Source organism: Thamnophis elegans, chromosome 8 (genome assembly GCF_009769535.1).
Source record: "Thamnophis elegans isolate rThaEle1 chromosome 8, rThaEle1.pri, whole genome shotgun sequence".
Lineage (NCBI taxonomy): Eukaryota > Metazoa > Chordata > Lepidosauria > Squamata > Colubridae > Thamnophis > Thamnophis elegans.
Genome location: NC_045548.1, coordinates 55,909,251 through 55,930,861, shown reverse-complemented (window position 1 = coordinate 55,930,861; position 21,611 = coordinate 55,909,251). Strand labels below are relative to the sequence as shown.

Sequence of the window (21,611 nt, the reverse complement as noted above, 5' to 3'; positions counted from 1 at the left end):
ATTCAAAAAAAATCATGGCTGTTTTTAAAGACTACAAATAAAATAAATCTGGAGCTTTACCTCTTGATCACAAGACACTCTCTGCTGTTTGAGCTGCATCTTCAACAGATTGCTTTGTTCACCGTCTAGCAGGCATTCAATTTCTGTCACTGGGAATGCCTGTTGCTGTGTGTCTTCATCAATGCTAACCACAAACAGCACTTCTGAAGTAAGGAGTAAACATCCTTTGTGTTCTTGGCCTGATCCACTCACAATTATCACATCCAGGGCCATGTAGACCTCTGGTCTCCCCAGTGACTGAAGCATTTTCCTATTTAAAAAAAAAGGTTCAAGATGAAGAACATGCATTCACCTGATAGTCAACATTTCTCAGTAAAAGTTCCTTTTCTCTCTCTCTAAAGAAGCAGTAGCATTAAACAGAAACAATTTTTGCAAAACTTGCTATGATTTTAAATCCCAAAGAGGCCTTGTTTATTTTGTAATACTCTCAAACCTCCATCTTCTGCAGCCAAGCTGACCTAATTGATGGTCACAATCACATCTCTCTTGTCCAATTCATTTCTTCTTCCAGCCCTGAATCCACTCCAAGGGATTGGAACTGGAAACTGGAACCAAACTGAGAAGAAACTACTGTAGCAGTTATTTCTGGAGATGTCCAATATTTGGGCAAAGGCAACTGAGTAATATCTTTCATAAACAAAGACAGGCTCGCATCAATTTCCAAAGCTCAAAGGACAGCTGGCTTTCCGAAAGGGCCTCTGCTGAACTTTATGTTTAGCATTCCTATATATTCTGCTGTAAGTCAGCCTTTTGCTCTGTTAGCTTGACCAGAAGCCAGAATCTATTAATCAACACTTGGGGCATAGAAATGAGTCAGTATCCAGATAATTTACCAGACGTATTTGACGTGGCTGTTTGGTGCCTGTTCAGCATGTTGATCGTTCGGAGGACAACGCTGTTTAGGATGCTGGGAAAGTCCAGCTCCATGCAAAATACCTGTGGTGATAAAAGTTAGGCTGTTTTTGGTTTTGTTTTTACAGGGTGGGAAAACAGAAACATGTTGCAATGATGTCATGTTCTTAAACAGTCCATAAAATTGTGCAGATCCAAAGTGATGTCACATCTTTGGAAGCTCTAGTGGAGATAATTCATTCAACATTAGAACACAATAATCATGCACTTAACCATAATGGATTTTAGCATTAGCTTGAAATAAACAAAAGACGGATCATCAGTCACAAACTAGCAATTAGGGAAAATTAAATGCTCTTGAGGGCCATAGATTTAGAAAAGGGATTGGACAAGTTAGGTAAGAATGTAGGCATATCAATTCAAGACCGTGGTTAACTTTCTTGCTTAACATTCTTTCATGAGTATATCACAATTAGCACACACCAGCAGGTAAATTTGCCCTAGATACGGCATTTCAAGGTAAATTACTTAATGCATCGGTTAAATATGAAACCCAAATGTTTATGAATTCTCTTGGGGCATCTGAAATTTGAAAGGTGTCTTCTTACACTACAGCAGAACTCTGTAAAGGTACTTCTCTTCCTTTTTGCCCTCATCAGGAGAAGGGGGTATCTTAGCATGTTGCTTTCTGATGGCTGGTACAGGGCATGGCACTTAAGCTGGGAAAGGTCAGAGAGTCAATAACTGGATGGTTTACTTAAAACAGGGATGTCAAACACAAGGCCCGGGGGCTGGATCCGGCTTGTGGGATACTTAATTCTGGTCCGCGAGGCTGCCCTGGAAACAGCGAAGGACCGGCCTGCGGTGCTTCTGCCAGTGAAAATAGAGCTTGGGACGGCCACATGTCACCCAAGCTCACTGGCAGATAGTTGCAGGAGGCCATGGCAGACAACGGAGCTCAGGGGTCTGTTTTTGCTGGCAGAGCGTTTGGGCTGCCAGAAGTGACCCTTACAGGAATGATGTCAAACTGGCCATACGCCCTCCCCTTCCCAAGGTCAAACACAATTCTGATGCAGTCCTCAATGAAATTGAGTTTAACACCCCTGATTTAAAAGATGTTTTATAACTGGGATTGAAACGGGTATATTTTAGAGATAGGCAGATTTTCTGGATAGGGAGAGAGCTGAGCATCAAACATTTCTCCATAGGGTAAAAATGTATAAAACAAATACCAAATTAAATAATGCACTGGTGGTGTTCAGAAAGAATTCACTTTAATATTGAACATATACCAACTCCTGGTAATGCTCAAAAGATACATTCCAGTTGTATAATTAGCTGATTGAAATTTTCCAGCATTATTGCGAATGAGATAGTCATTGGCAGATGGAAAAGTAGAACGTGTGATTACTTCTGTGTGGTCTTGTTCCCCCCATAAGTCAAAAGCCCATTCGCCCATTAGTCACAAGCAAGATACTGCTCCATGCACTTCCATTTATTATGGAAAAGACTCAGTTCCCTCAGCCAATAGATACAAAAATATAGAAATACAGCTGTCAGAATCTAGCAGACTAAGTCATTAATTATATGCACTCAGGGCAATGTTGCATTGCGAACCCCTTTTCAAATGGAGGAAAAAAGAGAGTTGCAAAAGAACTTGACACATTTTTTGTGGGGGAGAGATTGTTATTCAACGAACAACAACACCACAAACTGTCTTCTGAGTTCTGCAAAGTTGGATCTGCTAAAGTTGCTCTCTGGTTTCAAGCCATTGTTTGCAGTAAAGTGCATCTTTCCATTATTTTGGGTCACTTATCAATTGCCAACATTTTTTAAAAATCTAAAATCTATGTTACATGGAACATCTCTTCCACTTACTTCCAACTTTTTTTTTCTCTAAGTTTTCCTAGAATCGAAGTTTTATGTACAACAAACTTCCAATTGCTCAACAGGCTAAAGAACTACACATCGGATACACATGTTGGATAAATAATTATGTGAGAAAGCCACACACAAGTTTCATCTTGTCCCTCCAAACCCTCTCCAGAGAATTAGGAAAATCTTGGAAAATCTTGGATATAGGTTAGGAAGGCGGCATATGTTGAATTTGAATAATTGTAGCTGCCTTTTTCCCCCCCCTTCTTTTTATGCTTCTGAAGCTGATGAAGAATTTGGGGAAAACCTGTAAGAAGAACCTTTGGATCACGCCCCATTTTTTCAAAGGGTCTGCTTGAAACTTAGGCCTCTAATTTTATCATTTGTTCAAATAGGATCTTTAGCTCCAAGGTATTTTGAAAAGTATGAAGCAGAACAGAGTGGTTACACTCTTCATTCTTTTGCAAAATAATGCTTCAACGTTTAGTTAATGGAAATTTTAAAAAAAAGCTGGCCAGTGTAAGCAGTTAGTGACTCATCTCAAGGAGGAAAATACTGAGCCAGTTAAAGAAAGATGCTATATGAGTAATCACATTATAGCAATGATATCTACAATGTTTGCAATTCTTGGATACAATCTAATATACCATTAGTGGAATATTGACACATCTGGGCCTGGCTCAGAGAAAGTGAGCATACTTTATACAGTGGTGACATATGACCTGGTGAGAAAATTCAGAACACATCTTTTTTTTTTTTCCAGCAGTAAGTTGGGAAGTAGAAATAACAGCTGGCAACTGATTTGTATTATGGTTATCAAGACAAGAGGGTGATCTTATTGTAAATAGGCACTTAGCTTCCATTAGTCAATAGCAAACTGTGTGGGATCATCTGAGCTTTGTAGAATTTCCTCACTGACCTAGGTAACACATGATTTATTAGGAATTTATAGCTTAAATTGGCTGTTTATATTTTAAGAAGGTTTTATCTGAAATAAATTCTACTGAATTTGCTAGTTTTGCAATGCAAAATAAATACACACACACACACACACGGATGCGGTGGTTCAGTGGCTAAGACGTTGAGCTTGTCAATCAGAAAGGTCGGCAGTTTGAATCCCTAGCGCCGCATAACGGAGTGAGTTTCTGTTACTTGTCCCAGCTTCAGCCAACCTAGCAGTTCGAAAACTTGTAAAAATGCAAGTAGAAAAATAGGAACCACCTTTGGTGGGAAGGTAACAGCGTTCTCTTTGCTTTTGCCATTTAGTTATGCTGGCCACATGGCCACGGAGATGTCTTTGGATAGCGCTGGCTCTTTGGCTTTGAAACAGAGATGAGCACAGCCCCCTAGAGTTGGGAACGACTAGCACATATGTGCAAGGGGAACCTTTATCTTACCTTTATATATGGCTAACATGGGCCAAGTATTTGAAATTGGAAAATAATGTAATCTCATTAAAAAAATGTGATGGTAGGAGGGAAATATATATTTTAAATAAGATTTTAGAACTGTAATATTACATGTTATAACTAAAATAATACATAAAAAGTATCAATGAACATGCAACATGCTGAATTCATACATTCACTCAAACCTACCATAGCCAGTCTGGGAGACTAACTCAGCTGCTCCTCCAATAGGCTTAGCAAAAACTCCCATGATTCCTTTTCCCACACCAGATATCACGCCTTTGGCTTTGTGTCCCGCTGAAGCCTGGGCTTCCGATGTTTTCTGGAAGTTCTGCATTGGCTGATCTACAATCCCAGCAATTGCACCTGTAATGAGTTTTCAAATATGACAGTATGATGTAATCTCAGAGTCGGATGAAATGTTGATTTGTGAACACTTTTGCTTCATTTCATTTGCATATTATGCCTTTGTCTAACACGGCAATAAGGAACTGATATTGGGTCCCTTTAATTCAGGATAAGAAAATTTCTGCTAGTCACATCTTCTGTTTCACTTAAGAGAGCCCAACATTTTGAGCTGCTTCACAGATTTGGATTACTGAGAGCATGTTATGGACCCTCACCCAAATTATTGCAATGATGGACGTACCCAATTACTAAACAGTTTACCAGAAAGAAAAAAACAGGAATCCCAGGAACCATTCTAATGGTTCTGAATATCCCATATATCAACTCGTATTTCTGTCTTCTTTCTAGGTAGGTTGAACATACTTCCAAAGAAATCCCTGAGCTGCAGTTTCTATGATATCTGCTGAGATTTCTACGGAATTCAAAACATGATTGTAAATAAACGTTAAGCTTTTGCAACATGCTGACTTCGCATTTACTTCTTTACAAATATATAAAAAACATAAAACCAAATTAAGTGAGGCATAGGATCTGGAGCCTAAGAAGCACCAAGGTAGATGTGTGTTGACCTTTTGGTTTACATTGGTACCATATTGTGGATTAGTAGATACACATTAAAACTTGGCTTCATTAGGTGTCTTTTAAACTTCCACCGTTTTTCTAACTTAAAGTTGTTGGATGGTAAAATTGAATATATATTGTATATGTTTTGATTCTGGATTTTGACTTTTTGCTGATTTTGCTGATGAGATAGATTTGTTGTTATAATAACGGCTAGTACACATTAGCATGTAAAAGTAAAAAGTTATGGGTGCAATGTTACTACTTTATTTTACTGCGCTAAAAAGAGTCGGCAAAGGTTTTTCTTTTTTTCTTTCCCTTTTTCTTGCCCTATGCTTTTCCTCTTCCCCTTTTCCTCCCTTATTTTTATTTTCTTTTGCATTTTATATTCTGATAAAACTTAATAATTTATTTTTAAAAAGAATATACTGTATATACGTGTATTTTCGATAAGAGCAAATTTCTGCTAACATAGTGAGATTTTAGACCACTACTTAAAGTAAATCTCACAAACCCTTAAACTTTTCCCATGTCCACTATATCATTTTAGCATGCCCTTATATTATAAAAATGCTCATAAACCAATGCAATCTCTAATATATTACTAAGTTTAGTAGAATTAGGCCTGGATACTTTTGTTCCTGTTTTTGTGAATACAATCATATTTTATTTTAATGTGTACAGGTGAAACTTTTACAAGTGCCTTAATGACCCTCCAGCTTTTCATATCAACAGAGAACAGCAGTTTAAATCTTCCTAAATGTAAACAGATATGTCAGGTGGGATCTTCCTTTGATCTTGAGTTTATTCAAGCCATGTACCTAGAGATGCCTCTAGCTGTTGTAACTTTGATGGATAATTTATTTGGATCTCACTAAAAGGAGAATGATTGAACAAGATGACAAGATGTTATATTAGGAACCTGAAGTGTTTATGCTGAAGGTCATCATTCAGTACAGAAAAGACTGGCTAAAGCTTCCAGAACTCTTTGTAAGCCCTCCAAATATGGACAAGAGATATTTTTTTCAGCCCATATGGACAGCAATAACTATATTAGGGCCAATTGCTATTCATTTTGTGCACATAAACAACAATAAAAACCTGAACATTTTTGCATAAAACCATTAGGTGCTTTTGGAGACAACAAAAATAATTGATAAACAGAATCTTTACCCTCCATAAGACTCACAAACTAGCCATTGCTATCCGGTGGTTTCAGATTGTTCTTTGCATCCATCTTACAATCCACCAATGAGTCCAGAGATGAGATGGAAATGTTCAACTCACCCTTCAACTTATGTATGGCATGCACCAGGCCTCCTAGGACAACCCCAATGGCCCTGAGGCATGCCACATTCTTTATCTGGCACTCTGTCCACTTAATAATTGCTTAAAGACCACAACCAGGAGTGCCAGGATTGCAGTTGTTGAGTGAAACCATCACATGACATTTCACTTAATGACTGCTTTGCTCAATGATCAAGATTCTGGTCCCAAAAGGTTTCATAAATCAAGCACTACCTATAGCTTATTGACATTTTAAAACTTTCCTAGTGTTAGAATTAATACAAGGTTTCTGGCAAATCACACTTAAACAATGTACTATGTACCTATGTATTTCAGAGTATTATTATTTTTTATTATTATTATTTAATGGATTTATAGGCCGCCCAATCCCGGAGGACGCCGGGCGGCTTACAAAACAAAGAAAATAATTAGTAAAAATACAAGAAAACAATTTAAAAACATCACCATGCACCCAATCTAATCGGGGCTGGACCTCAGTAATGAGGTCAACAGCCCCAGGCCTGCCAGAATAGCCAGGTTTTAACGGCTTTTCGGAAGGCCATGAGAGTGGGTAAGGTCCGGATCCCTGGGGGTAGTTCATTCCATAGGGTCGGAGCAGCCACAGAGAAGGCCCTCCTCCAGGGAGCCGCCAGCCAACACTGCCTGGCTGACGGCACCTGAAGGAGGCCCACCCTGTGCGATCTCACCGGCCATTGGGAGGTATGCGGCAGTAGGCGGTCTCACAGGTATCCTAGTCCTAAGCCATGTAGGGCTTTAAAGGTAATCACCAGCACCTTGAATTGCGATCGGAGACCAATAGGAAGCCAGTGCAGCTTGCGGAGAATAGGTGTAACGTGGGTGTATCTTGGTATACCCAATATCGCTCGCGCGGCTGCGTTCTGGACTAATTGTAGTCTCCGAACGCTTTCAGGGGCAGCCCCATGTAGAGCGCATTGCAGTAGTCTAGCCTTGAGGTGACGAGGGCGTGAGTGACCGTTTGAAGTGCCTCCCGGTCCAAATAGGGCCACAACTGATGCACCAGGCGAACCTGGGCAAAGGTCCCCCTGGTCACAGCCGACAGATGGTGTTCCAATGTCAGCTGTGGATCCAGGAGGACCCCCAAGTTGTAGGCCCTCTTTGAGGGGTGTAAATTCTCACCCCTCAGGATTAAGGATGGATTATCTGGACTGTCTTTCGGGGGCAACATCCACAGCCACTCGGTCTTGTCAGGATTGAGTGCAAGTTTGTTCACTCCCATCCAGATCCTGACAGCTTCCAGGCATCGGCATATCACGTCCACCGCTACACTGAGCTGGCACGGGGTGGAAAGATACAATTGTGTATCGTCCGTATATTGATGGTATTTAATCCCGTGCTGACGAATGATCTCACCCAGCGGCTTCATATAGATGTTAAATAGGAGGGGGGACAGGACCAAACCCTGCGGCACACCACATTTAAGGGGCCTACGGGTTGACCTTTGCCCCCCAAGCAACACCGACTGTGACCTGTCGGAGAGGTAAGAGGAGAACCACGGTAAAATGGTGCCTCCCACTCCCACCTCCTCCAGCCGTCGCAGAAGGATACCATAGTCGATGGTATCGAAGGCCGCTGAGAGGTCAAGGAGCACCAGGATAGAGGAATGTCCCCCATCCCTGGCCCGCCAGAGATCATCGGTCAGTGCGACCAAAGCGGTTTCGGTGCTGTACCCAGGCCTGAAACCAGACTGGAAGGAATCTAGATAATCTGCTTCATCCAAGGTCCGTCGGAGTTGAAGGGCCACCACCTTCTCGACAACCTTCCCCAAAAAAGGAAGGTTGGAGACAGGATGGTCATTCTTAAGAATAGCTGGGTCCAGAGAAGGCTTCTTGAGTAGGGGTCTTACCACCGCTTCCTTCAAAGGTTGCGGGAAAGATCCCTCCTGTAAAGAGATGTTCGTAATCATCTGGAGCCAGCCTCGTGTTACCTCCCTGCTGGTCAAGACCAGCCAGGAGGGGCACGGGTCCAGTAAACAGGTGGAGGCACTCATCGCTCCCATGGCCTTGTCCACTTCCTCAGAGGTGACAAGCTCGAACTCGTTCCAGGAAATCTGATCAAGACTCTCCCTCGGCATCTCCACTGGTACTGCCCAAGTGGAGTCCAGGTCTGCCCGAATCTGAGTGATTTTGTCCGACAGAAACTGAGCGAACTCCTCAGCCCTTCCCTGCAAGGGTTCCCCCGCATCCTCACCCTTCAAGAGGAAGCGGGTTACCCTAAACAGGGTGGCTGGGCGAGATTCTGCGGACACAATAAGAGCAGAAAAATGTGCACATTTTGCCGCCCGTATCGCCACTAAATAAGTCCTAATAAAGGCTCTTAATAGAAAAAAAAATAGAGCAATTTTTAACTGCTACCAATTTCTGGACAAAAGAGTTTAGATAAAATCAATGGTGGGATTCAAATAATTTAACAACTGGTTCTCTGCCCTAATGATTTCTTCCAACAACCAGTTCACCAAACTGCTCATAAGGTTAACAACCAGTTCTCCCGAAGTGGTGCGAACTCGCTGAATCCCACCACTGAATAAAATGGGTGTGCCAAAGCAACATGATACCTGGGAAACAGATATTCTAGCATCTTATGCTTCTCCCCTACTCCATTTGAGTAAGGCTCTTCAAGTGTTCCTCTCCTTCAATAACAGTTGAAAAAAATATTGTATTACCAAATTCAACATGTTTTATTTCTTCCCATCTATCACGATGTTAGATAGAAAGAGATTTTAGAGATCCTAAAATTGCCTTGGTTTAATAAATAACTCCAACAAACCTTACAATATGCAACTAGAACTTTTCAAGGCTATCGGACAAACTCATTTATGACATGGCAAAACCAATGAAATCTGGAAAGAGCCATGGAAAATACATTATTTGAAATCTCACACACCAGAGGAGACAGGTGAAAACAGAGATTGCAAGGAGATATCAAATATTGATGGACACATTGTTTACAGAATTCAGAACTCAGGCTGGGTTTGTGTTGAATGCTATACTTTAAAATACTAACAGATGATAAAGCATGGTGCTCCTGAAAATATCTGCTTGTGTATTCATTACTCCTAAAACACAATTTAGAATCTTCAGATACTTATATCACAAAGTGCTTGTAATTTATTTGGATAGTTATTTTTTCTTAAACTAAGAGTAGTGGGGATTATTTCAGCAACAAAGAATTTGTAAACAGACTCTCAATGCCAGTTCAAGTGTTTCATTCTGATTAAGCAAAACAGTGCAGGCAACACAGCCTAAGCCAAATTGTAAACTCGTCTATATCTTGAGTAAAGGCAGCAATTAAGAGCAAGAAGTGATCCGTTTGAGTGAAATACAACAGATTTCCATCGCAGTGTCTAAATCCCTGGAAGATCAAGAAGATTCTGTTGGTCCAGTCACAATTATTCATGTAATAATGAGAGCTTTCTAGAAAATCTTCACAGCTTGATAAATTCAACCAATCTTCTCTGTAGCTAATCAAAGAACCAAGAAGGTGCTGTGGCTGCTGCAACTTTCACTATATTGAAGAACCTCAATAATTGACTGATCTGAAGAGCTTTTCTACAGAATTCTACAGTAATTATGGCCTGCAGTACAGAGGCATAAATAAATGGTGAACATGCTGGTATGTATTAATCATGCACTACAAATTTTCTTTTGGGGTGATTGCCCATGGCTGTCATAGCTAAAATACAAAATGTTTTTTTTAAAATATTCCTAGGACAGTAGTTTGTACGTGATGCTTTTACCAAGGATTCTGCTTGTTAAGATTTCAAAGGGTAATGAAATAGTCTTTGTAGATATTTTCTTTTAAGATATATCTCTCTCGGCAGATAGTCTCTCTCTCTCTCTCTCTCTCTCTCTCTCTCTCTCTCTCTCTCTCTCTCTCTCTCTCTCTCTCTCTCTCTCTCTCTCTCTCTCTCCCCCCCCCCTCTCCCTCCCTCCCCCCCTCTCTCTGTATACACATATGTGTATGCATATGTTTATACACACACATCTATATATCAGTGGTGGGTTCCGCACCGCGTTGCAACTGGTATGCTGCAATGGGGCCGGGCAACCACCATGTACATGCGCACAGCACTTGTGCAGTGCGCGCATGCATACCCACAACCTGCGATGCTCCAGCTGCTTGGCAGAGCGTTGTGCAGGTGTCATATGCTCCGTGCGCAAATACCCCGATCAGCTCAAATAGCGGTCGGTCACGTGGGCCCTCCGGAGCACCGTACCAGAATGGTACCTGGTGCTCCCAGCAGGCACCGGTTAGCCCGTACTGGGGCATATCAGTCGTATCCCACCACTGCTATATATCTAATGATACACAAACATACGCACAAGCTTGCTGTAGGGTTCTGTCATGCCATAACATAATTTTCTATCATTTTTCTAACAATTGAAAAATTAAAAATTTCATGGACAATTATTTCCAGGTAAGGTATATTGCTCTATTTCATATATGATGATCCTGAATTTTAACAATTGCATGCTTTGTTGAGTAAGTTATATTAATCTTCTTCATAAATAAAACCTATTGAAAAATAACAAACCACAACATGATTTAATGTTATCTATGGACTATGCTACTAATTGCATTTACACCTCAAGTATAGTTTATTTTGCTGAACTGAGAACAAGTAAGCTGGTCTTTCTATTGAGTAAAATTATGTTCGCTTATTTGAACAGTTCTTGATTTATTTTCCTTCTTATTTTAGTGGCTCCTAATTTGCACCCTTTAAAGGCTAATTAGTATGAGACATGGGGAGAGCATAAAAATAAAACAAGCATAAGCTAGAAAGGTATTTTAAAAATTGTTTAGTGTTCCATTTACACATCATTCTATATGAAGAAACAAATCATATTATGACATTGTCATGTGTGGGTCAAACTTAAGATTTAAAAAAATGTGAAGTACCTCTAATGGGCCCCTTCCTTATAATGTTAGTGCAATGTACATAATATATAATATCATAAAAATGTCCTTCTACTGCAGGATAAAAGAAGAAGCCATGAAATTGTCCATCTTATGAAACAACCCCCACCCTCCACCCCAGAAGTCAGGTTATGTCCCTGTTAATATTCAGGAAGTTACACCAGACCTGGTTATGTCACTAGGCTTGGGGTTCCGAAGGAATTGGCAACATTTTAAGGTAGCTCCCTTATTACGGATGATATATACTTGCAATATTTACTCTTTCTACTTGTGGTTTATGTACTTTACTTTTTAAAAAATATTTTAACTTTTAATAATGATTGCCTATTTTTACAATGATTGTTTTTATATTATTTATTTTGTTTAATTGTTGAATGCTGCCCTGAGTCACTTCGGGTGATATGGACAGCTAAATAAATTTAGTAAATTATTATAATCTAATCAATACAATACAGTTTATTATATTATATTATATTATATTATATTATATTATATTATATTATATTATATTATATTATATTATATTATATTATATTATAATATTATAATTATATTATATTATATTATTATATTAATATATTAAAAGGGAAGGATTTTTTAAGAAAGAGAAAAAATCTTCAAACAAGATTCTTCTGAACTTTATGTTTGCTTATTTCTAGTCACTTTGATCTCACAGGGTGATAGTGTGGTCTCATAATCCCATGAAAGCATTTGACAAGCAATACATACTTGTGATTTTTTTGGCTAGTTAAAAAAAAAGTCTGTGTACATTTTTCTTTCACAATTCTAAATCCTACTTTCCTTTTAGAAATGTCTATATAGTGGTTAATTAAGTCGGGACAAATGTGTCATCCTCTTCTAAAGAAATATTTTTCATCCATGTTTATGTGATATTTGAACTAGTGGTTTTCAAACAAAAACAAGCATCTAAGTTAACCTTCCCCAACTTGGTGCCCCCAGATATTTTATAATCAAGCAAACTGAAGCACTGTGAAGCAATGGGAACACTTACTTTTCAGTGAAAGAGAAAAAAATAGGGAACTCTTGTGTCTTTGTACTATTTACAAGATATTAAGGGAAAGTAAGTTGCTTTGCATGAATGCACAGGGCAAGACAGCCAGGAATGGTTCCCACAGCTGCTGTATATGTCCCCTACATCCCATCCCCACCCCCACCAGCTCCTTTTAATGATTCAGATACAGGTGCTTTGGGCATGTGCTCATCTGTTGCAAAGTCTTCTTTCGCATAATTAAAAGATCCAAAAGATCCTGTCCACCAGCCTACTACATAACACACGCAATTAAAACAATATAATGCAGGTTTAAGTATTATTCTTCTATAGCCTTTAGTTTGGGGCAGGTAGTTTCTGGTGGCTTTTTGATGTTGATTTTTAAATGGGCATTCATCTCCGTTCACCGTCAGTGAATTGTGTTAATAAACTTGCTTTGTTGTAGTGATACTGAACAGAGCATTCCTTGCCCAGGACAAGCTGTTTTGCTGGTTAACTAAGCAAGAAGCTCTAGTATGATCTACTCAGTCCATACCGGGAGCAACATGGGGGAGTAACAAGTTAAAGCCAGAGGCTGAACAAAATCCATTTCTATATAAACTCTCCAAAATTTGGAGTCTTGGCCTCCAGCAGTCATTGTTGTGAACCTGCTTTCCTTCTGAATTAGATTACTCTGTGATTCCCCCTTAAATAATCTGTTCCCCAAGTGCGTATAATTCACATGCTGTTGCTGCTTACATATACAGCCCTGTGAAACGGAGCCTTCCTTTAGCATCGGTCTTACCAGATGGCTAAAACATCCTGTCTCTGCTCCCCTCCAAGGTTATAGAAACTCATAATTACAAGAAACCAGAGCTTTTTCTGAGCCCTCTTTTTTCTCAGATTAGATTAGGATGATGAGAAAGGGGGGGGAGCGGGGGGGGCAGTCATTCCTGCAAGTGCGATATGATTCAGGGAGAATTTCTTGCCAGGAATAATCAGCCTATCCAGGGCCTGGCTAGGGAAAGGAAATCAAATAATGCAGGAAAATAATGTATGTGCTTCCTCCCATCCCAAAGCACACTCTGGGTCCCCCCGGGAGGATCCCATCACAGTTGAGAACATAACTTACTGCTGTCCAAGGCAACAGCCTTACTTTCTAACTGTGCTTTGCTTGCCCAGCCTCGGTTCCTTCCACTTGGCAGTGGCTACCTCTGACACAAGCGCTCATTTCAAATGAATTTTCTTATCCCCGCCGAGGTGGGAACATATAACTCACTCTTGGTGAAATGGAAAAACTAGAGGAATTGAGAATAGTGGTGGAACTGTATTCTGCCAAGCCGAGACAGCACTGTCTGCACTATGGGGCACACAGATCTTGCTTCTGCCAGTGATCCTCTCACGCCCTACTTTTTTTGCCCTCACTTAAGGAAGAATCTGAAATTGGAAACTACACTCAAAAAAGTTTTGCTCAAGTTGACAAAAGGAAAAGACCAAAAAAACATATCCTACACCCTGCAGATATTTCCAGATCCCGTTTTCCCAAATGCTGAACACAATGAAGACCAAAGAAGGGGGTCTTACCCAAAAGGCTGATGCCCAACCGGGAAAGTCCTTGTCTTAGTCCTTCTCCCAGATTTTCTGGCAGCTGCCTTCTCCATTCTTCTTGCCGATTGTAATGCTCCTCATCCAGGGAAAGCCTATCCATATTTCGTGCCAGGCTTGTTGCTAGGTTGGTAATGGATGTTAGTGTACCTGAAGGCAAACCGATGAGTAAATGCCCAGTTAATTTGGAAAGGGCAAGAGATGTTATTACAGGTAGTCCTTGACTTACAACAGTTCATTTAGTGTCCATTCAAAGTTAGAAGGGCAGTGGAAAAAGTGATTTAAGAGTTTTTCACACTTATGACCATTGTGGCATCCCTATAGTCATTTGTTCAAAATTCGAATGCTTGGCAACCAACTCATATTTATGACGGTTGCGGTGTCCCAGGGTCAGCTTTTGAGACCTTCTGACAAGCAAAGGCAATGGGGAAGCCAAATTCACTTAATAACCATATTATTAACTTAACAGCTTCAGTGTTCACTTAACAACTGGGCAAGATAGGTTGTAAAATGGGCCAAAATTCATTTATCAAACGTCTCACTTAGCATCAGAAATTTTGGGCCAACTATGGTCACGAGTCAAGGAGTACCTGTATTTTGTTTAAAAATAATGGAAACTACTGCAATCAAGATCCATAACGCATAAAAGTGGTATGTCACACTAATAATAAATGATACTACGGTATTAATAAACATTACTAATAAGAAATGTCCCCAATTCTTAATCCATTCAGTAGCTTTTATTATGAACTCTGCTGTTAACTATGATACAATAAAAGTTAAACTGGGATTGGCAATGTGGCAATCTATAATGGACTCCAGCAGTGGTGGGATTCAGCCAGTTCGCACCACTTTGGGATAACCGGTTGTTAACTTTCTGAGCAATTTGGTGAGCTGGTTGTTGGGAGAAATCATTAGGGCAGAGAACCGGTTGTTAAATTATTTGAATCCCACCACTGGACTCCAGGGAACTAAGTAAAGTTCTTAGCTGCCCCCCCCCCCCAGGTTTTCAAAAGAGGGAATTTTTATTTTCAATTTTTTTTCCACATCCAGGCCATAGCAGGAATAAGCATGATTTTGTCAAGCTATGAAAAGGTTGCTTAAACTGTATCCTAAACCAAGAAGCAACCAGCTAGCAAAACTTCAGCAAACAATAGTACTACATGGAGATAATCTGATGGCGCTTTGAACTGCTGGCAAACTAGCCGTTTTCCCATCTTTGAGTCTTTTTCTGTTTTCCAGCTGGCCTAAGGAAGCCACAAGATGGCGCTATGCCTGTACACAAATCCAGGGGAAGCCAGATGTGTGCTTGCTTTTACAAATGTGCTCAGCAATATTTAATAACGGTGTCTATTATTATCTTTTCAACTACATATGATGAGGCAATGTGGTGTAAGATTTCTGAAGCACTGCAGAACTTCTTGAACATTTCTGCTCAGTTACTGCATTACAAAATGGTCATGTGGGAAAGCTTAAGTCACTAGTAGAAACAATAGCAGAATAGAAAAAGTTCTCCCCCCCTCACACACACACACACACACACACACACACACAGAGCAACCTATGCCTTTCATTGAGACTCAAGGAGCTTAAAGGAAGCTGAGGGTGAGTAGCAAGTTCATCTAAAAGTTTGATGCCTTGATGACCCTCTGCTAATGAGAATACATGGAATTAGAAGGAAAAGATAGATACCTTTGGATATGTGCTTTACAAATGATGTGGTCCCTCTGGAAACCCCACTAACAAAGGCGCCTGGGCCACGGGTGAGACCTTCATAAGGAAGCCTGAAGAAGTCTGCAATCCCATTCCCAACACTTCTCACCAAACTGGCTGGGCTGCCGAGAATTTCCAGAGATCCAACAACCCATCCTGCAAAAGAATGACACATGGTTAAAAAAAGAATAAAGTGCCGAGGCTCACACAAACTTCACAGAAGCTGCGTTTAAGTAAAAAGAACAGGAAGAAGGGGGAATAAAACCCCTAAATCTTGTCCCCTTGCCTCCCCCCCCTCTTTTTTTTTAACACTGAAAATTTATCACATCATAAACTTCCTTTGAGAAAAACACGGGAAATAGCTCATCCACTACAGATTCAGTCATGGCAATCTTTCATGCTTTCTAAATCAAAGAACTCTCTTTGGCAAAAACACAAATAACTTTCAAATGACTTCCTTCCATAAGCCTCCCGTATTTCTGCTAAAGCTACGTGTGGAGAGATGGGTACTGCAGTTAAGAGGACCGGGAGTAATAGGACCAAGGGCTTATTTTGCTTTGGAGGCTTTACATCTCCCAAAGCGACTTTGTTATTTCACGTCCACGCAGCAGAAGAGTCGTGACAGCTAGTTTACAGTGATACACTGTCCCGCCTTGGGGGGAGCGTGAAGGTCAGCTGCTTGATGGGGTGTTGGGAAAGGGAATGCAGGTTTTTGACAAGCACAGGGAATTATTTTAATCCACCCAACAGCTCTGTGCTGATCACTTTCCTGTGGAGTCTAGTTATGGCCAGATAAATGACTTCTTGCTCAACATCACTGTGTAAACAGAAATGGCATTTGCATGCTGATTAAATTACTCAGAGGGAGGATCCTTATAAGTTCCCCACAAGAGCTCGAGGGTGGAGGAATTTCCAAGATTTAGTTTCTTACACAAAGTTACAGTTGCTGGCAGGGAGCCTGACTCTGAGCACGTTCCAGCAATGCTAGCTCTGAAGGCAGGAGGACCAGAAGGCCACCAAGCCTAGGAGACTTTCTGTGGCCAGGGCATTGCAGAGAGACTCCTGTCAAACTAGAAGAGCCTAAGTTTGCACCTGCCTGAAGGCATGGCTAGCTGTCCAGGCTTGTTATGATCAGCTGAGCAGCCACAATGGATGGACAATTTCTCGTGCCAGTTCTTTCAATTAATGCAGTACTTCTGCAACTTACGAGGGAAAAACATTCCAGAGTGAGAGACCAGGCTTTATCATACTGATCAACTTACAAGGTTATAGAAAAGTCTAGTAATTTGATATACCAGTTGACTTTCACGCCAATAAGAAAAAAAAAGTGTTTCGACATTATGATTTTTCATTCTGTTATTTTTAATATAACTTAAAAATAATAATGATCACATAAGCTACAATAGTTAACAGTCCACTCTGACAAAAGCTGTTCCTTTGATTCTGCAGTAAGTGGTATGAAAGTAATTGTTTTGCATTTCCTCTCCTTTTCCAGTTCCTGATACATCAAGTGTGCTTCTTCCTGAAATTTTTCAGTGAGCCTCAATAATTGAATAAACCTATCCACAAAAGTGTTGTTGTTGTTAGTTGTGAAGTTGTGTCCAACCCATCGCGACCCCATGGACAATGTTCTACCAGGCTTTCCTATCCTCTACTATCTTCTGGAGTCCATTGAAACTCACTCCTACTGCTTTGGTGACTCCAGCCAGCCACCTCATTCTCTGTCGTCCCCTTCTTCTTTTGCCCTCAATCTTTCCAAGCATTAGGCTCTTCTCCAGTGAGTCCTTCCTTCTCATTAAGTGGCCAAAGTACTTGAGTTTCATCTTCAGGATCTGTCCTTCTAAAGAGCAGTCAGGGTTGATCTCCTCTAGGACTGACCAATTTGATCGCCTTGCAGTCCAAGGGACATGCAGGAGTCTTCTCCAGCATCATAGTTCAAAGGTCTCAATTCTTTGGTGCTCAGCTTTTCTTATAGTCCAAATTTCACAGCCATACAAAACATTACACAAAGAAAAAAGATAACTTGTTTGACCACCTTAAGGTGGTCCTGCATTTTCCACTTCAATTATTTGCCCATATCCAACAAGAAACAAACAACCTCACAGTGTCTCACGCCAGCAAAGTAAACACTTATTTAAACAATACTCCTAACCTTATCTTATTGCAAATAACCTCAGAATTCCAAATAAGCAATTGGGCGATCAATTGTTATTCCAAAAGGCTATATGCCACCAGGATATTATTTTCAGAAAATACATTGGATGTCTGTCATACTCAAATTTGCATGGATACCAAACCACCTAATCCAGGGTCCACCTTTCAAATCATTCCATTAATCATATTTGCATGCTGGCTCATTAAGTCAGAGAATACCTGCCTTGAATCCGAGGCTTTTATGGAACAGTAGTATAGACACCTATGCCGGGAGTGAATATAACATTTTCAATGTTTTTAAATGCTTATGTACTTGAGATAGCTTATACTGTAAGTTCACTACTGAGTTGTCCCAAGGGAAGATTTCCCAAGGGATGGCAGAGCTGAATGAATTAACAGCTCTTTTGCCAAAAACAAAACAAAACAAAACAAAACAAAAACCTGCAGGGACATGTCCAGGCAGTGTAAGAATTGGACACAATTGAAAGGAAGAAAAATATATCCATAGATTATTTGTTTTTCTTTTCTTCAGTTCAAGCACTATCCATTCTGACTGGCATTTCAAGACCTCAGACAGTTGACTTTCCCCACTCCTGAATTCCTTCTGAACTAGAAATAATTCTGGGAGTCTATGCCTGCAAGACAGGTGTGAACAATGGGTCATTTCTATGGTTTGTTTGTCTTACCAATTCAAAGAGAAAAATGTATGAGTTCATCTGTTCTTAAAAACAGATCAACCTGGCACCAATACAGGAGAGTATCTGTTGCTCTCTATGCTTGGTTGTTTTCTTGCAGACATGTTATTACCCAAACTAGAAATCCTAGTTTGGGTAATGAAATGTCTGCAAGAAAACAACCAAGCTCATAGAACACCAAAGGACTCCTCAGACCAATCTGTATGTGTCCTGCAGCATTTACAGGGCCTTTGAATATGAAATTAGCTCTTCCACTGAAACCCATTCACATAGTGGTTGACAGGAGCACCCATTAGAATGATCTAAGCCATAACAATTGGAATGGAGAAAAATAATTGTTTCAATGCATTGTATATTACTTGTATATAAAAATGTGCTGCAGGGATTGAGTCATTTTGTGAATGTGCAGGTATGGAAGCAAAAGACAAGCTATCCATTCATCTAAAAGATTGTTTGTTCAGTATTGATCTTGGATGGCAAAGAATCAGCAAAACAAACACACTCCTCAGATCAAAGGACAATAAACATCTGCATGCCAGTCTAGTGTGAGGATTCTGTGAAGAAAGACAGATTGCTAATCATAAACGGCAGCCAAAGAGAAACTGAGCAAGAACACAAGCTTTCAATGGCCTAATGTGCTTCAAATTTAGAGAAATGAATTGGATAAATTCGAAAGAAACTCCTTTTGTGAGATCGTGTTAAGAAATGGTTTGGAATTTAGAGTTGAGTGGCTGGCTAGCCCAGCAAAGAGACAATCAGAATGTAGAATCATCCCTCTATTTGTCTCAAGGTTTGTGACTATATCCCATAAAAGTCCAAATCATTTTTGCTGTTTAATATTACTAAATTTTCTTCTCATTTTCAGATGAGGTTTTAAAGACAATATTCTTTGAGACAGCATTGTTACTTTGCAGCTGCAGAGCAATAGCTATGCTGCCTACAATAAAAAGTAAAGTTTCCCAACGTCTGCTATCTGAATAGATAATCCATTTTTTCTTAGCAAGAATGCAGAAACAGTTTGATTGCCTCCCCCTTATTCCAGGATGTTTTCAATCTAGCCCACCTAATATTCAAAATAACATTTCCATGAGTAAGAATGGAAGTTAATTCTAAGTACTTTGTAGCCATAACTACACTCTCGGGAACCTCATAATGATGAAGCTATGGTCATCTCTTAGCTTATCTCGCATTTGATGAAATAAGCTGCAGCTCATGAAAGCTTATGCCTTTGAATAAAACTTGTTAGTCGGAAAAGGTTCTGCCAGACTGATTCTTTCTCTCTTTCAAAGAAAGAAACAGGCATCGCTCAAAGACAACCCACATGGTTTTTGATCGTCTGTGCAGGGCAAAGCATAATGTCTACTGGGGTCTTTCAGAAATGCAGCCATACATTGTAAACCTAATCTAAAAAAAATGTGTACAACTATTAAAAAGACAACATACTGTACCTGCTCGAAATAATGCTCCTGCAGCATAATGCATGGCCAGGGCATGAATAAGCTGCCTGGCAGTTGTAAAAAGGGGTCCTCGTTCAAACACAGAAAAGGAGAGAGGAGTGTGATCTGAAGCAATATATATCTTCAGTGAAGCATGGATGCTCACCAAGACATTTACTGGCTGGATGGCCAGCTTCCTTAACTTCACTGGGTAGACTAAAGCGTCCGTGTGCTGCCTCACTTGTTCTGGCAGCGCCTGGCTAACAGTTAATGCTTTCACGGAATGACAGGCGCTTTTGCCGTCTGGAAGATAGGTCTCAAATAAAGTTTTAATGTAATACACAAACGTGTCTTCCACATACAACCTGGCTGGTTTCAGTTCAAAATTGAGGTCATTCGCATGAAATAATAAACTCTGCTCTTTTGACAAAGTGACGCAAAGTTTTACAAATGCATTCTGGTTACATTCTTCCAGGTCTTTACTGGGAAGTGTAAGGTTATGGGCTTTAGCCCACTGAATGTTTTCATTTTTTTCTCCCTGGCACAACACCACTGGAAAATGAAAATTGGACTTGTTGTAAAGCTGATTGTCCAGCTGAAAGTCTCCACAGTAGATCTGGAGAGTATAAAACTGCTGAAGGTCACTTTTGGTCTCTTCTTGAAATTTGTGAAAGAGAGGTCTAAGGTAGCTAGCAACTGGAACCATGTTAAGATAAATGTAGTCTATTGTGAATCTCAGAAGTTCTGATGATACTTTAGGGTTCGTGACGTCATCATATACGGTGAGGCTCAGCTGGTTAATAAACAACTTAAAGGCAAGGCTTTGCTCCTGGCTTCTGTATAAGAGAAAATAGCATTGTAAAGATTCCTCCAGTTTCAAGTAAAAAATAAAATGTATATCCAATTGTTATGAAGTGAACATGATCTGGTCAACTCATGCAAACAGATATAATTATGTGTCAAGCTATACCTTCTCCTACCCATTTAATATAAATGAATATTCCAATTCTTAATGTAATGTTATATTTAAACTTCCTTGCAACATTTTATGCACAGTAATTTTCAGCTGTATTTGTAAAGTAGTGGCAAGTAAATCAATCAGTCAAAAATATCCCCACATCTTGTTATATCTTGGACTGTTTGACAAACTCAATCTACTAGGTATTTTCTTTTTGTTTTAGCTTTGTCTTTATTGTTTTTAAAATAATTATTACATAACACCTTTATGGTTGTTTTATATATCTTCTGTTTTATTGAATTGTTCTACACCATCCAGAGTCACTTTCCACGAAATGGGAAACAATATAAATTCAATTAATAAATCATAAATAAATATGGATAGTTTCTGTTATGGATCATTAATGTCACATTATCAAAGCAGCATTTTCCCGTTAAATCACCATGGCTATTTTAAACTGATGATAGGCTGGCTTGATTCATAGTCTTAACTAATCCTTTGCCAAGCTTAACTGCAAGTGAACCAGTAAATAGTGATACTTCATGGTGATTCCTAATTATAGGATCCTTTAAAACTACCCAAACTAAGCCTGCAATAAAATTTCTGTGCTCTCTTGATGCCAAATAATAGAGCCATCATGTTGGCAGATATAAA

At 39.8% G+C, this 21,611-nt stretch overlaps 1 protein-coding gene across 2 annotated transcripts in view; it reads right to left on the bottom strand.

The window, feature by feature from the left end:
* Positions 1-21,611, bottom strand: part of VPS13B (vacuolar protein sorting 13 homolog B) — a 331,777-nt gene that overhangs the window by 4,542 nt on the left and 305,624 nt on the right. For both annotated transcript variants that reach the window (XM_032222762.1, XM_032222761.1), the window contains exons 56-61: positions 20,012-20,835; positions 15,694-15,870; positions 13,981-14,151; positions 4,386-4,562; positions 894-996; positions 61-310 (exon numbers count right to left, since the gene is read on the bottom strand). In XM_032222762.1, the coding sequence (XP_032078653.1) occupies positions 61-310; positions 894-996; positions 4,386-4,562; positions 13,981-14,151; positions 15,694-15,870; positions 20,012-20,835 (1,702 nt within the window). The remainder of the gene's footprint in view (positions 1-60; positions 311-893; positions 997-4,385; positions 4,563-13,980; positions 14,152-15,693; positions 15,871-20,011; positions 20,836-21,611) is intronic.